This window comes from Acinonyx jubatus, chromosome B2 (assembly GCF_027475565.1).
Source record: "Acinonyx jubatus isolate Ajub_Pintada_27869175 chromosome B2, VMU_Ajub_asm_v1.0, whole genome shotgun sequence".
Lineage (NCBI taxonomy): Eukaryota > Metazoa > Chordata > Mammalia > Carnivora > Felidae > Acinonyx > Acinonyx jubatus.
Window position 1 is genome coordinate 9,820,168 of NC_069385.1, and position 15,469 is coordinate 9,835,636.

Sequence of the window (15,469 nt, forward strand, 5' to 3'; positions counted from 1 at the left end):
GTCTTCCCACGTCGCCCCCAGTGCCAGCCAGGCTGTAGCCTCTCACCCTTCTATGACCTATTCACAGATCAGGTAGACCAGCGCTGAACTTGGGTCTCAAAGCCCGAGCCTGGCTGTGCTGCAGCCCCGTCCTAACGCTGCATGGACCACACCCGCTGGAACCCTTCCAAAGGCAGAAGAGATACTTCAGGGTCAGTGCATGAGGCCCATGTCAGACCTGCAGAGCAGAGGTGAGGCTAAGCCAATCAGGGAGCATGAAACTACTTCTCAACCTCCTCTGCAACTCCAGAGACCCTAACCCCCCCCTAAAACCTGAGTTATGGCTACCTACAAACTAATTTGCCTTATTATTTAGAATTACCTATTTAACATCAAAAGCTTAAAAAATAAACTTATAAAACTATATAGTGTTATGGGGCACTTGGGTGGATCAGTTGGTTGAGCGTCTCTTAGTTTCAGCTCAGGTCATGATCTCATAGTTTGTGGGTTCCAGTCCAGCCCGCATTGGGCTCTGTGCTGGCAGTGTGGAGCCTGCTTGGGATTCTCTCTCTCCCTCTCTCTGCCCCTCCCCCACTCATGCTCACTCTCTCACTCAAAATGAAAAAAAACCAACTGTATATTGTTATTGAAGGCAGCTTGAAAGGCTCTCTCTGGACAAATCTAGGACAATTTGATCACTGAACTAGAAAGGACAGCAATGGATTATAATCTGATAATAAAATAGGAATCCATGAATCTACACGGATGAGAGTCAGCTGGCTGGCTGGATGAATGAGCGGACAGAGAGGTGGGCAGGTGGAGGGGGAGAAGGGAGGGCTCTTCCTTACAGCTGAACACCAACTGATAAATGTGGAGAGAGTGGTGGGGGAAAAAAATCGTTTTATAGCCGCCATAGTAAAGGATGGTTCAGCAAAAACCATCCACTGATCATAAATGTTAAGGGAGAGGCTGATGAGGAATAGGATGCTTTCATGGTCTCAGAGTCTCTCCTGGAGGCTTATTAGTTGAAAAAGATGACACATTAAGTGAAGAAATGGAGTAGCACCTTGCCTGAGTGACCAAAATTAACATCACTAACGAGGGGGCACATGGACACCGTGGGCTTCCAGATGGGACACCCTGACAAGGATGTGGTGCCAGGGATCCACACCCTAAACCTGATCACAGTGAAACCCCTGGAAACCCCCACCTGAGGCACTTCCAACTTAAAGGAAAAGAAGACATGTGTTCCCCAAAAATGTCAAGGTCACAGGAGACAGGAAGGGAGAGGAACTGATCCAGATCAAAGGAGACTAGAGATGGGACAGCTACATGCAGGACGGGGTCCTGGCCTGGATCCCGGACTGAAGGGGTAACAGTGTCACGGCAAACACTACAGAAACAACTGATAAATCTGAAACGTGGACTGGACGTTAAATTAGAGCACTGTGTCACTGTACACGTGCTGAGCGTGCACCTCTCCTGAGGTGATGCAAGAGAACATATTTGCTCTTGGGAAAAACGTCCTGACGTACTAAGTAAGGAGACATGATGTGTGTGCAACGTACTCTCCAGTGATTCGGAAAATAAGGGAAAGCAGGTGTGGGGGGCAAGAGGCTAACCTAGAGAGAATCTGGGGACAGGACGCATGGGAGTTCGCTCTCCTGTTCCTACAACTTTTCTGTAGGTCTGGCATCATCTTTTTTAAATTATTTTTAAATTTTTAAAAATTTTTATTTTTAAGAAAGAGGCAGACAGAGCACAAGCAGGGGAGGAGCAGAGAGAGGGGGAGACAAAGAATCTGAAGCAGGCTCCAGGCTCTGAGCTGTCAGCACAGAGCCTGACGTGGGGCTCAAACCCCTGAACCATGAGATCACGACTTGAGCGGGAATCAGATGCTCAACCGACTGCGCCACCCGGGTGCCCCAGGCCTGGCATCATTTTAAGATAGAAAGTTTCTTGAAGTGTATTGTTGGGCTTTGCTTGTTGTTGAACATTACGAACATACTGTCACTGGATTCATCTGCACCATCAGACATAGTCATTACCGAATGTGGGGGGAGTGTTATTGACAAGTTTTACCGTCACAGGTAATACATCTGTCCCTCTTCATACCTGAGGAAAGAGCCACTCCAGGTGACTGGAATAACTTAGAAATTACTGAGATTAGGCGTGTCTGTCTAAACGATTCTACAAATAAAGTCCCAAGTAGCTTTTGGTCCTAAGTAATCTTGGGAGTTCTTACGAAAGGCTAAACCAACTGCTTTCATTTTGCCACTGTGTTTATTCTGCACTCTTTTTCCCAACGGCATCAATCCCTTGCTGAGGAAATGTGGTAATTCCAGAAACTTCCACAGCCCGAGTTCTGAGAAGACTACTCCATCCTGCACTCTAAGGCCAGTGAGCTCCTGTCTTTCTTCTGATCTTATAAGGCAGGCGCCTGCAGAAAGCAGGGCTAAGCTCCTCTCAGCCACCATCTGTGAGATCCCTGAGGGCTGAAACCCAACAGAAGGGGCTGCCTGCTGTGAGTCAGCCTGTCCATCAGGGCAAGAAGTCTCCCCTGGATAAGCTGCGGCTGTGTTTAGAACCCTTCCCAGAGGAACACAGTAAGGGGACAGTAGAGAAACAATGGTTCAGGGTTCAGAAGCCTGGTTTTAAGTCATGACAAGTTCTGTTACTGGGTGCATCTGCCTCTCCCTGAATCATAACCCAAAGTTTCTTCTTCCCACAGGTAGAAATTTCAGCCACAGATGATGGGACTCAAGAGTGTCCAACCCCTGGGCTCTACGTTCCTCCATTACAACAATTACTCAGTCCAGAATGGAGTTTGTGAGCTCATCCTACCACCTGGAGTCAATATGACACCGGGTACCATGGAGAGATGGGCAAGAGATGGGAGACCCAGAATTCCCTGTCCTTGAATGCCCCTGGTCTAGAGAGGCCAGAAACACACTTTAAGGTTATTAACAAGTCTGTGTAACAAGTGCCAAGTGATTTGATGGGCACTGTGCTCCTACACAGCTACTGAGGACAAGCAGAGTAATAGGACGAGATGTAGCAGGTTCCCAAGCACATCAGTGGGTTTGGGGAAGGCGAGGACCAGACAGAAAGCAATCTGGAGTCTCCCAGAGTGGAGAGGGCACAGCTTGCCTGGGCCACGGCATGTCCCCCTGTGCCATTGGCCTGCCCCTGTCACTCCAGACTTTGATAACCATCCATGTGGATGGGGCTAGACAGGACCACCACAGGCATGTTCCTGTCCGCCACAGCGGTCAGTGCAGTGTCACTGCTGACGACAAACCTTCCTGAGAGCACTAAGAAATCAAGGGCACCACCCACAACGAAGGATCAGGGCAGTGAGTGGGCAGAATGGATCCCCGGCTCTAGTGTTTCTCAAAGTGTGGTTCCTGGACCAGCAGCCTCAGCACCCCCAGGGAAGCTTGTTAGAAATGCAGATTCTTGGGGCTCCTGGGTGGCTCAGTGGGTTAAGCATCCCACTCTTGATTTCAGCTCTGGTCATGATCTCACAGTCCATGAGTTCGAGCCCCATGTCGGGCTCTGTGCTAACAATGTGGAGCCTGCTTGGGATTCTCTCTCACCCTCTGTCTCTGCCCCTCCCCTGTCTGCTCTCCTCTCTCAAAATAAATAAACATTTAAAAAAGAAAAGAAAAGAAACGCAAACTCTCAGACTGAATGAAAATCTGTGGGGGTGGGGCAAGGAGTCGGAGTGTGTGCACCCGATTCCTCCAGGGGACGCGCGTGTGCACGCAGGTGTGCTCCAGGTTAGGAGGCTCTGACTTCCACTCATCTCCCTCGACTCCTTCTTGCTCAGGGTGCAGATGCCTGTGAGCCAACAAGGAAACAAGCCGCCATGGCCACGGGCGCCCTGCTTCCTGAGGCATCATGGCCTCCTGGAGTGGAAGGGCCCCAGGCAGAAGCCAAGCCTGGGACATTCTCTCAGGAGACCACCCTTCCACCAGCACCCCTTTGGTCTGGTCGCCTTAGGCCTCACATCCAGCAGTGACATCTGTCCTGCTGACACTGACCTGCACCTCTCCTCTGTGCTGTCACACAGCCCTGAGGCCACTGTGTGTCAGAAGCCTTGAGGAGGAGCCTCAGGAGGGAGGGGGCGGGCCAAATGGGGCAAGGAGGCGGGCCAGGCTTCCAGCCATAGGCTGAGTAAGGCATGGGAATAAAAGGCACAGCATAGGGAATACAGTCAATGGTACCGTAATAGCTGGTACGGGGACAGACAGTGGCTACATCTGTGGTCAGCAAAGCGGAAAGTAGAGACGGGGAATCACTAGGTTGTACTCCTGAAACTAACGTAATCCTGTAGGTCAAGTATACTCAAATAATAAAACGATTCACACGCACACACGTACAGGGGAGCTGCAGTTGGGGGCTAGAATGAAACCAGCACTGGCGTAGGTGCACTGGGACTGACGGCCACCGCTGCTTTCAGCATCCCCTCTCTCTCCTCACCATCCTCCGAGTCTCCGCGGTAAGTGCACGCTTGGCCAATTGGTCCTGGCTGGTCCCTGACGCCATTAGTTTATGCTAGAAACCACAGATGGAGGTAGGGGAGTCGGCAGCAGGGACAGCCAGTCTCAGGGATGCGTGGCTGCGTGAGTCAAAGCAGAGTCTGCTCGGCACCCGAGAAAGTCCCATAACCACGAATGGCATCTTGGCACCTGTCCCCGTGCACCACTGGCCTCCCATAGTTACGCTCTCCTTTGGACCCCTGCAACGGTCCCGCCGGCGGTCTTTACCTTTGGTCTCCCCCCTCCACACTGAAACCTCCTGCGCCTGTGTCAGGGCGGGTCCCCCACCCCCAGAACCTGTCCACGCCGTGGTCCACCGCGCTGCAGCCAGCTCCCTCCACCTCACCTGCAGACCGCGTGTGCAACACTTCCCAGCGTCAAGTGCAATGATGTCAAGCTGGTAGCTTGAAATTGGCCAAGACAGGAGTTTCACATCAGAGAAGTGGGCTAATGCTACAAATCCAAGCTTCTCTCTCCTGGCACTAAAAAATCTGCTTTATCAACCAATCACTGAGTGGGTCTCAAACATTCCCACACACTGGAGTCATCTAAGGGTCTTCAGAAAGTACTGATGCCTGGCTCCCACCCCCAGACGTTGTGATTGAATTGGGCTAGCAATGCAACCTGGGTATCAGGAGTTTTGTAAGCTAAGCTATCCGGGCGAGTCTAAAGTGCAGCCTCGTCAGAGCACCCTTCCTTCAGCAGCTCCTGGAGTAAAACGTAAGCTCCTTAGCGTAACATGCAGAGCCCATCTTGATCTGGCCCTTGCCTGCCTTTCCAGTCTGACCTCTGGTCGTGGCCCCCCCTGCCTTGGGCTGCAGGCAGCAAGCCATGCTGCTCCCTGGACACACTGTGACCCCCAGGCTGCAGCGCCCACACGTGTAGACAGCTCTGCAAGGCTGCCTTCCTTGTCTGATTCCCTCCCGAGTCGGCTTAGACACCCACCCCCTCAGCTTGGGAGTGGGGGGCTGGCTCTCCCCAGAGCGGCCTCAGGGATCCTGGCCTTCCTCTCTCATGGGCTCTACTCACACAACACCATCATGACCCATCCCCTTCGGGCTATGATGTGAAGCACCCCCACGTACCCACAGATGCTCAGTGAGCCTGGTCACTGGGTCTGTCTTGATAGAGAGGTACGTGCACACTGTCCCCACCTCACAGGCTTCATGGAGACGGGGGAAGCTCTCACACCACTCTCTGGGTGCAAAGAGCCACGCTCTCGCAATGCAACTTGTGTTCTCTTCTCCTGGATATTATTTTTTATGTTAACAATACCAACAGCTACCACTTACGTGCTCTCCGGGTTCTGGACACTGCACTGAAGTCTACTGTGTGCTATGATAGCTCCATAACCCCCGGAGGTCGATTGTTAACCCCACTTCCAGAAGAGTAAACTAAGGTTTAGCAAAAATAGGAACTTCTCAGGGCTTTCTTTTTTGAGATAAGAACTTTTTTCCTGAGATAAAAACTCGTTGAAAGTATACGGTCCCTAAGAAGGGGAGCCAGAATTTGAATGGCAACCAGGTCCCATAACTGGTAAACTTTATACTTGGAATCACATGAGAAGCTGCCTTGCGATCTTGTTTCTTTCGGTGATGGTTGCTGGTAAGGAGCTGCATACAATCACACGAGACCCGGGGGCCGCGGTACATGTGCAACTCTATCCTGGGTTCGGTTCCTTTTCATTACAAGTATCTTTCCCTCACCCCAACCTCTTCATTATTTTTGAAACTGTTGTGATGGCAATGGAGTACTTCGTGGCAATGAGAAAGAATGAAACATGGCCCTTTGTAGCAACGTGGATGGAACTGGAGGGTGTTATGCTAAGTGAAATAAGCCATACAGAGAAAGACAGATACCATGTTTTCACTCTTATGTGGATCCTGAGAAACTTGACAGAAACCCTTGGGGGAGGGGAAGGAAAAAAAAAAAAGAGGTTAGAGTGGGAGAGAGCCAAAGCATAAGAGACTCTCGAAAACTGAGAACAAACTGAGGGTTGATGGGGGGTGGGAGGGAGAGGAGGGTGGGTGATGGGTATTGAGGAGGGCACCTTTTGGGATGAGCACTGGGTGTTGTATGGAAACCAATTTGACAATAAATTTCATATATTGAAGAAAGAAAAGGAAGGAAGGAAGGAAGGAAGGAAGGAAGGAAGGAAGGAAGGAAGGAAGGAAGGAAGAAAGAAAGAAAAAGAAAGAAAGAAAGAAAGAAAGAAAGAAAGAAAGAAAGAAAGAAAGAAAGAAAGAAAGAAAGAAACTGTTGTGATGGCTTAGAGAGATCCTTTTTGGGACCAAAAACGAAAAAAAGAAGTACAACCACACAAATGAGCACACACGGTGCCAACATTCCAGAAGCCTAGTAAATGGGTCTAACAGGGAGGAAGTGAATGTAGGCAAGGTGAGAAGGACAAAGGGGACGAATCTACTGTGCATCCTCCTCCGGCTGGTGATGTCATATGAAGCTTCAAAACAGAAACCTAATTCACCTTTGCGAGACATTTCTGCACACATGTTACAGGGGAGGAAGATTCTAAAGTGACACTTGGCGGGGGGCGGGGGGAGGTGGTGGGGGGAGATGCCTGGATGGTTCAGTCAGTTAAACGTCTGACTCTGGATTTTGGCTCGGGTCATGATCTCTCAGTTTGTGAGTTTGAGCCCTGCATCGGGCTCTGTGCTGACAGTGCAGAGCCTGCTTAGGATTTTCTCTCTCTGCCCTCCCCACTTTCTCTCTCTCTCTAAAAATAAATAAATAAACTTTAAAAAAATTCTTAAAGTGACATGGGGGGCAAAATCTTCAATGGACTAAGAGTATATTACAAATATACTCTCAGGGGTGCCTGGGTGACTCAGTCGGTTAGGTGTTCGACTTTGGCTCAGGTCAGGATCTCGCAGTTCATGGGTTCAAGTCCCATGTCCGGCTCTGTGCTGACAGCTCAGAGCCTGGAGCCTGCTTCAGATTCTGTGTCTCCCCTGCTCACGTTCTGTCTCTCTCTCTCTCAAAAAATAAACAAACATTTTTAAAAATTAAAAACAATTTTTTTTAAAAAGTTTAAAAAATATACTCTCTGTCTAACCATACCAAGAGAGCCATTAGCTTCAAGGGTGAAATTTCAGTGTGGTGATTTATAAACTGTAAACCTATTTACATGGTAAAGATGAGATTGTTAAAGGTACACGGCTGCCAAAAATGGCACCACATCCAGGAGTTTACAAGGAAGGCACCGTGGCCGTGAAACCATGCAGACTCATCACTCTGAGTCTTCTCTGCCTGCACCCACCCTATGCCCTAAACCCGGCAGGGCTCATTGGTTCCCGGGGACAGCCCCGTGAGGGTGCTACCCGCCAATTTAAGACACGAACCATTCACCCAAAAATCTTTGCATCTTTCAAGTCACCTAAGAAGGGGGAGGGGGGTTCCAAATGGAGAAAAACAACCAGAATCAATCTTCAGGCTTAGCTATTGAGAGTTCAGGGAGGGGCACTGCAGAGCATCACTGAAAGCTGCCCCCTGGTCCCCTGTGAAGATGATCTAATCTCTCTTTGATGGTGGATGGGATTTAGAGGATAAACACGGGTGTCAGACCCAAAGGTTAGCAAATCCTTAATAAGATTAATGGACACTAAAGCCTTTTGAAACCTATTCTGTAGAAACCACGGAGGCTCTGGAGAAGCACAAGTGTCATGAGTCTAAAAGGGGGTATCATTGCCAAAAAGCGGGCCAGCCAAGCCCCACGGACACTGCCCGTGTCAGATGGAGGGACAGCTGCTTCATGGCAGGGTCAGGCTGCATCTGGGGCCTCCAGTGGGTCAGGCCGGGGACCAAAGTTAGGGGACTGACAAACCAGTGTTGCTTTGCTTTGGGAAGATGGAGACCAGAACATGGAGAGTCCGAAAAACGGGATGGAAGATCCCAAAGAGCCGGAATGCCTTGGACAAGACACAAGGGACTCCTCCTCGAAGGTCTGGGGCAGCAGACTCACTCTGGGGCGTCCCCTGCAACGCCCTGCAGACAGACACAGAGCGTGCAAGGCAAGGAGGAACTCAGCATCTCAGAGATCTTGGAAGAAGGACCCAGGACTGGGTGTGAGGAAGAAGGGGATGAATTTCAAAGGCTCCTTCCCAAATCCCAAGACTACCATGATTGCCCCCAATTTCTGGATTTCTTAAAATCATCACAGGAAACACAACATGGTCTCCTGCTTCCTTTTTACCCATCATTTGACATTTGCTAAATACAGAGTTCCAGGAGTTTCAGAAGGAAAACTCTGAATCTAAAGAAAGTCAAGTTTCAAAAACCCTTTTGGACTGTTCTGGAACAGGCAAATCTATAGAGATAGAAAGTAGACTAGCAGTTGCCTAGGCCTGGGGGAGAGCTGGGAGGGTGGTGGGGGTCGAGGTGACGGCCAGTGGGCACAGGGCTTTTGGTGGGGATGAGTCCTGTAAAATTAGGCCATGACGATAGTTATATGACTGTGTAAATGCACTAAGAACCATTGAATTGTACACTTCAAAATTTTTTTAAAGAGAAAGAGACAGAGTGTGAGTGGGGGAAGTGCAGAGAGAGACACACAGAATCCAAAGCAGGCTCCAGGCTCTGAACTGTCAGCACAGAGCCCGACACAAGGCTCAAACTCATAGACCACGAGATCATGACCTGAGCTGAAGTCAGGTGCTCAACCGACTGAGCCACCCAGGCGCCCCTGAATTGTACACTTTAAATGGGTGATGTTTATGGCATGTAAATTGTATCACAATAAAGCCATTAAAAAAAAACTAACTCTTTCGGGATGAACTATTCTCCATGTGACAATCATCCTCACGTGTGCCTCTCTATGCCACCACTCAATGCCACCAGCCATCCCCATACGTCTTCGCTGTTCCTTTCGGATAGAAAGACTGATGCTAAAAAAGCTTCCCCCTCCCCAGAGGTCACACCCCACATGACACTCATCTCTCCACCTCACTGCACAATGACAGCCATGTGGACAAAGTGCCTTCTGCTGACATGGGGTCAAGTCAAGGTCCGGGAAAGACCCAGCTGTGTCAAACACCCCCAAGAACCTGGCAGATGGCCCTGAGCGTTTTCAGGCACCACTGACGACCCAACCGCCATCACACAGAGCCCTCGGTAAGAGGAGCCAAAGCCACACCTGGGCAGAGAGGTCTTGTGAGCACACAGACGATCACTCAGGCCAGGGAGAAAGATCTGGGGTCGATGGTGAGGAGCCTTAGGTCCACTTGGTCCATGACCCTCCTGGGAAGGAACTCACTGGATGAGGCAGTGCAGAGTTCCATTGACAACAAACGTGTTCTTGGAACATGGCAACACCACACCCTGAACTCTTCCCAGGAGACAGAATGCCAAATACCTCTGGCACTGACCCCAGCCCTGTTTTAGACCGCAAGGTGTATTTTTAGAAATCATGGGAATGTTCCGTGCAATTCTCACGTGGCCCCACAACAAGCATCTCCAAACATCAGACCTGCTGCATGGCCACTAGGGCCCGAAAACCTTTTAAAGCTCTGTATGACGGTCACAGCTCTCCAAAACCATCTTTGGCCAAGTTCTCAATACACTCAACCTGGGGACTAACAAAGTAATTCTACTCAATTACGTTATACGGCTCCCTTATCAGCAAAGACCTTCCTTCCCACTTCACCTGCATCAACAGCAAGCTTAGGATCAGAAAATTACATACAATGTATACGTTTCTGTATATAAACACGACACACACATGCGTGTACAGGTGCACACAGGTATTCACACTTTGGTAGCTCAGTTCAATCCAACTGGGCTGAGGAACAAGCCTCAAAACCACGCTGTGAAGGAAACACGGTGAAAAGAAACAAACCACAGCTGTTCGGAAGAGAAGGGCAGGTGAACAATAATACTTACTTTTTTTTTTTTCCTTTAAGGTGGACTTACTCTTTTCATTACCTACCTGAAGCCCTGGCTGCTCCCAAAACAGCGGAACGGAGCCCCTGATCTGGACAAAAGACGACACTCCATCATCCATGTAAATCGTCTGCACCGCAAGGAAACATAAAGGAAAAGTATTCCTCAATGAAACTGAATGTCCTGGGGCCGGGTAACGGGATCCGGCCGCCTGAGACCCGACACCGGCCAGAATGAAGGGCAGACAGCGGACTTCTGCGCCCTCTGCTCCTCTGGCCAGCGTGGCCTTGCTGTTCCCTGACCCGCAGGCCGGCCCCGTGTGCTCACGGGCATGCTGGCAGCTGACCAGCCTCAGAGGAGCCTGGAGCGGGCCTGGGGCCTCCGGGGGAGGGCTACAGCCAACCGGGAATAAACACAGCCTTTCCCAGCTCCCTGGAAAGCCCAGCAAGGCCTCCCCACACCCCATTTCAGCAACAGAAGCAAAAGTACTCCGGAATTTAACTGAGACCTTCCTTAGAGCCTTCTATTTTCACCTTGTCACCTAGCCAAGTAGCAGCGGGCAACTGGAAAAGGATGGATGAAAGGAACAAGCTACAACCAAAAGACCTAGGTGACTACACTTGTCAGCCCTGCACTTGACAAGGCAGGCTTGAACTTGTAGGTGCTCCTGGCCCTGTGCCACCGTGTTCTTCAGCCCGCCACTAAGTCCACATACGCTGCACGGAAGCAGAGGATACTTACACGCTAAAGAACAGACCACCTCCTCTCCTCCCCCACACACGGTTACTGCAGAATGTACCAACTCCTCATGTGCCCGCGGGCCCCCTCAAACCGTAGTGCTGGGGAGTTTTAAAGGGACAAAAAGTGCAGGTCCGAGCATCACGAGGGGACACTGTGGCAGTTATCAGATGCACTGCCCTTTATCTGAGTAATTCTACCCTGGCCTGGCAGGGCCAGCTTGGCCAACCCTGCTGATCCTTTCCATTTCTTACCAGGCTGCTCCCTTACAGGGTAGCTTTCCATGCGTCTAGATCACGCTCAGATCACACATGCATTAGTAATTCTGCAGCGCAGGACCTGAACATCAGACCTGCAGGTCCCCAGACAACAGGAATGACGAGCCTGGCAGCCACAGAGCTGAGTGAAACTCCTATCCCCTAATTTCCAAAGGGAAAAGCACTGGTTAAGAACGTCTCTGTTTCCAGATACTGACTACCAGCAAATTTGCTAGCCCTTACTATTTTACTAAAAATAAACCAAAAAACAAAAAAAGAAAGAAAAAGGAGAAAGCAGATTGCTTAAACTACCATAGGCATCACTGGCTACCCTGAGATTAAGAGCATATGGGTCTAGGGGCGCCTGGGTGGCTCAGTCAGTTAAGCATCTGACTTCGGCTCAGGTCATGTTCTCATAGCAACATGAGTTCGAGCCCCGTGTTGGACTCTGTGTTGACAGCTCAGAGCCTGGAGCCTGCTCTGGATTTTGTGTCTCCTTCTTTTCTGCCCCTCCCCCAATTATTCTCCCTCTCCCTCCTTCAAAAATAAACATTTTAAAAATATATTTAAAAAAATTAAAAATAAAAGAGCACATGGGTCCGGGGGCACCCGGGTGACTCAGTTGGTTGAGTGTCCCCCACTCTTGATTTTGGCTCAGATCATAATCTCACAGTTTGACCTCACGTCAGGCTCTGCGTTGACAGCTCGGAACCTGCCTTGGGATTCTCTGTCTTTCTCTCTCTGTGCCCCTCCCGTTTGTGCGCTTGCTCACGCTCTCTCAAAAATAAACATTTTTAAAAATCTTAAAAAAATAAAAATAAAGAAAGAGCATATGGATCCAGAATGCTGAGAAAGAAACCAATTTAGCCAACCTTTCTCTATAAAGATAGCCCTCAGCAGTGCCAGGACATGATTTAAGCTTTGGAACTATGACCCTTCACTTGAACACATGCTAATGGAGCTATTTTCCGGCATTAGACCACGCTCCTCTTGAGCTAGAACTTGCACAGGCAGAACCAGCTTCAGAAAACACCCGCCGAGAGTCCCCACACCCTAGACCCCACTCCTGGGAGGAAGGAGAGATGCCCCTGGATTTCTCCACTGCTCCCTCCCACATGAAGACTTTCTAGTTCTGTGTCCTGTTCATCATCAGGGCCACCTTCTTTGTTCCCAAGGTAGTAAGACAAACCTGACCATCAAACACCAGCAGTGGATTTGTAGTGCTTTCCTTTTCTGAGCTAAAGAACATAGGTTTTAATACTAGTGGCAGACTGATGCCTCAACTCACAGAGGGCATCCGGATCCCAGGGGAAGGAGAGGAGGGTGGAGTGTGAACGCGGGTCAGCACGTGGGCTCTGGGACAGCACCTTCCACCTGCCAGCTTCCATGTGCCCTGCAGGGTGACCCTGGGCATGTTAACCACGTTGGGCCTCGATTTCCCTCTCTCAATGGAGTTACTGCCATCTGGTCCCAGGGAGGAGTAAATGAGTATCAAGGGAACGGGATCCCAGTGCTGGGCAGTGGCTCATGGCTCTTCAGGCCAGGGAAGCACTGCTCAGGAGTGTGGACGAGGCCCCTGCCGACGACTGACCAGGGCAGGGTCAGAGCACTGGGGGAGCAGGGCTTAGGCTGTGGGGACAGGGAGTGTAGTGGTCAGACAAGCGGTGGGAGGGAGACCACAGGGCATTTCAGGAAGGAGGGAGTCCACCATGGCTAAGTGGTGGCAAGGCCAGGCCTGGGACCCCCCTGGTCTTGTCTTGGCAACTCCGAGAAGCCCCTTTCACAGAGTGATGGGAGCAGAAAGCCAGCGACCCTGAAGAGAAAGGGATAATGCAGGAAGACTCACAACCCAGCAGATACACTTTTGTCTTCTATTTGCTGAACTTGTACCTCCAGGTGAGGCATTTACAAGCCCATTCTTTCCAAGTCTGCTGCATTCTTGGGAGGACACATAGTCATCCTGCCCTCCCTGGATTAATCAGCGGCCTTATCTTCAATAGCCAAATATTTTTCATCTTTTTCACTTTTGGTAGACCAAAGGGACTTTTTTGGTTTTGTCTCTCTGCATGGTGAGTCACAGCTGCAGAGCAATCCCACCAGGTATGACTCACGGCAGAGCTGAAAGGACTCCAGGTTTCTTCCCAGGGAGACTGAGATGTGGTCCACACCTGCACACACGCATGCACACACACCACACACACAAATGCACACACACGAAACACCCCCCACGAACATGCACTCACACCACACACAAATGCACACACATGAAATACTCCCCCCACAAACACGCACTCACATACCACACACAAATGTACACACACACACAACCCCCACCCCCACCCCAACACGCACACACATACAGCCTGCCTTGGAGAAGAAAGCTTGTTCCTTCCTCTTAGGAAAAATGTTAAAGCAAGGCAGAGTGGGTGCACTGAAAGCACCCCTCTCTTCTGGTTCCCTGAGCATTTAATTCAGGGGAGACCCTGCCTCACAGGACCAGCCTGCTCTGTCCCACCATTTGCAAAGGAGCGCAGTGTGGCAAATCGTGAGCCGCCTTCACGCATTCACTGAAGGACTTCCGTTCCCAGGTGGCCACAAGCTTGGGTCTGAAGAGTCTCACTTCTGTAGCAGGGTCCTCAGCCAGACGTGACCTATGGGCAGCTGCCGAGGGTGGGGGTGGGGGCAAGCAGTCCCAGCTGGGGCTCCTTCCCGCTGTGGCTCCACCAATCTCCTCCAAGATGCTGCCTACCACTCTCTGGTGACGAACCCACATTTCAAGGCCCGCCATTTCTTCAAACGTCAGGTCACAAAGCAGGCGGCACCATGCTACTTGGAAGAATGGCCCCCACTCTGCCTACTGCGTCACTCTGATTCCAAGGCCGTGGGATGCGATCAGTGCACAATCTGCCGTCACCAGGAGCAAAGCCACCAAGACTGCAGGGAGGTACACTCTGCCCCGGGACACCATGCGGACCCGGACCTGACGGTCTCTGGCCCGCAAATGTGGGGGAGCAGAGCATGCAGGGCTCCCGGGAGTGACTCCTCCAGGCCCCTGTCAGATCCCCGCAGCCCTGCATGGGCCAACTTCAACGGGGTTACAGGCTTCCCAGACGCTTACTGTGCACCACATGTCACGTGCATCTCCCCAAGCTGAGCCAAGTGGATGCCGCAGGCTGAGCTCCCTCCCCAGGAGGATGCTCAGAAGTGCCTTCACCAGCGGGAGGTAGGGGAGGGGAGGAAGGCAGCACTGTGCTTGGCAGGAACACTGGTTAAGTACATATTTCACTGAGGAAAAGATTTTTATGTTATAAAAAAAACAATTTAGATCAACCCTAAGTACTTCTATTGCTACAGAGTGCCGCAAACAAAACCATTCCCTGATGGCAGGGACAGAGAGCAAGGGGCTCTCTTGTGCCAGTGGGAACACCACGAGTCTCTTGAGTCTCTTGCTTCCCGGGAGCACCTGCCTTCCTTCAGCCACGCTCATCCCGCCTCTGAGAACATTTCAGAAAAGGGGACGATGCACCTACAGCAGACGCTGCCTCGAGCTGGCTTCGGGGAGCAGCTGGTGACCACGCCCCCTGGGGGGCTCTGCTGGGTCCCCAGGGTATCGTCACGGTGTCCCTCAGCAGGATGCTTTCCTGGGGGAAGCACACGCTTTCACTACTCTCCTCAGTTTCATCTGTGTCCTCTTCTCCCCCGGTGGCTTCCCTACCCGGTGCTTCGTGTGTGTCTCCCCAACCTCACTTGTCTGTTGGCTTTCCCTTCTCCCTGCAGACAGGACCCTGCAGCTGAGCGCCAGCCGCGGGAGGCACTCCCAGGAGGGTGAAGGCACCTGTCCTGTTCCTGCTGCGTCCCTGCCTGGGCAGGCTCACCATCAACATCAGCCGAGGGGCTCAGGGTTGGCTCCCGTGTTGCCAATGAGGACACATCTGGAATCACCTCTGGGTACTGAGTCCTCCCCGCCCCCACCCCCACCGTGGTGTTCACACTGTCTGGGGCTCTCTGAAGGCACGAATCATCCTGGGCGCCTATGTCCCACAGCGGAGAGCCTGT

General features: G+C 51.1%; 1 protein-coding gene across 4 annotated transcripts in view; it reads right to left on the minus strand.

The window, feature by feature from the left end:
- Positions 1–15,469, minus strand: part of SYNJ2 (synaptojanin 2) — a 105,086-nt gene that overhangs the window by 47,053 nt on the left and 42,564 nt on the right. For all 4 annotated transcript variants that reach the window (XM_027056550.2, XM_053222032.1, XM_053222033.1 and 1 more), the window contains exon 5: positions 10,465–10,548. In XM_027056550.2, coding sequence (XP_026912351.2) covers positions 10,465–10,548 — 84 coding nt within the window. The remainder of the gene's footprint in view (positions 1–10,464; positions 10,549–15,469) is intronic.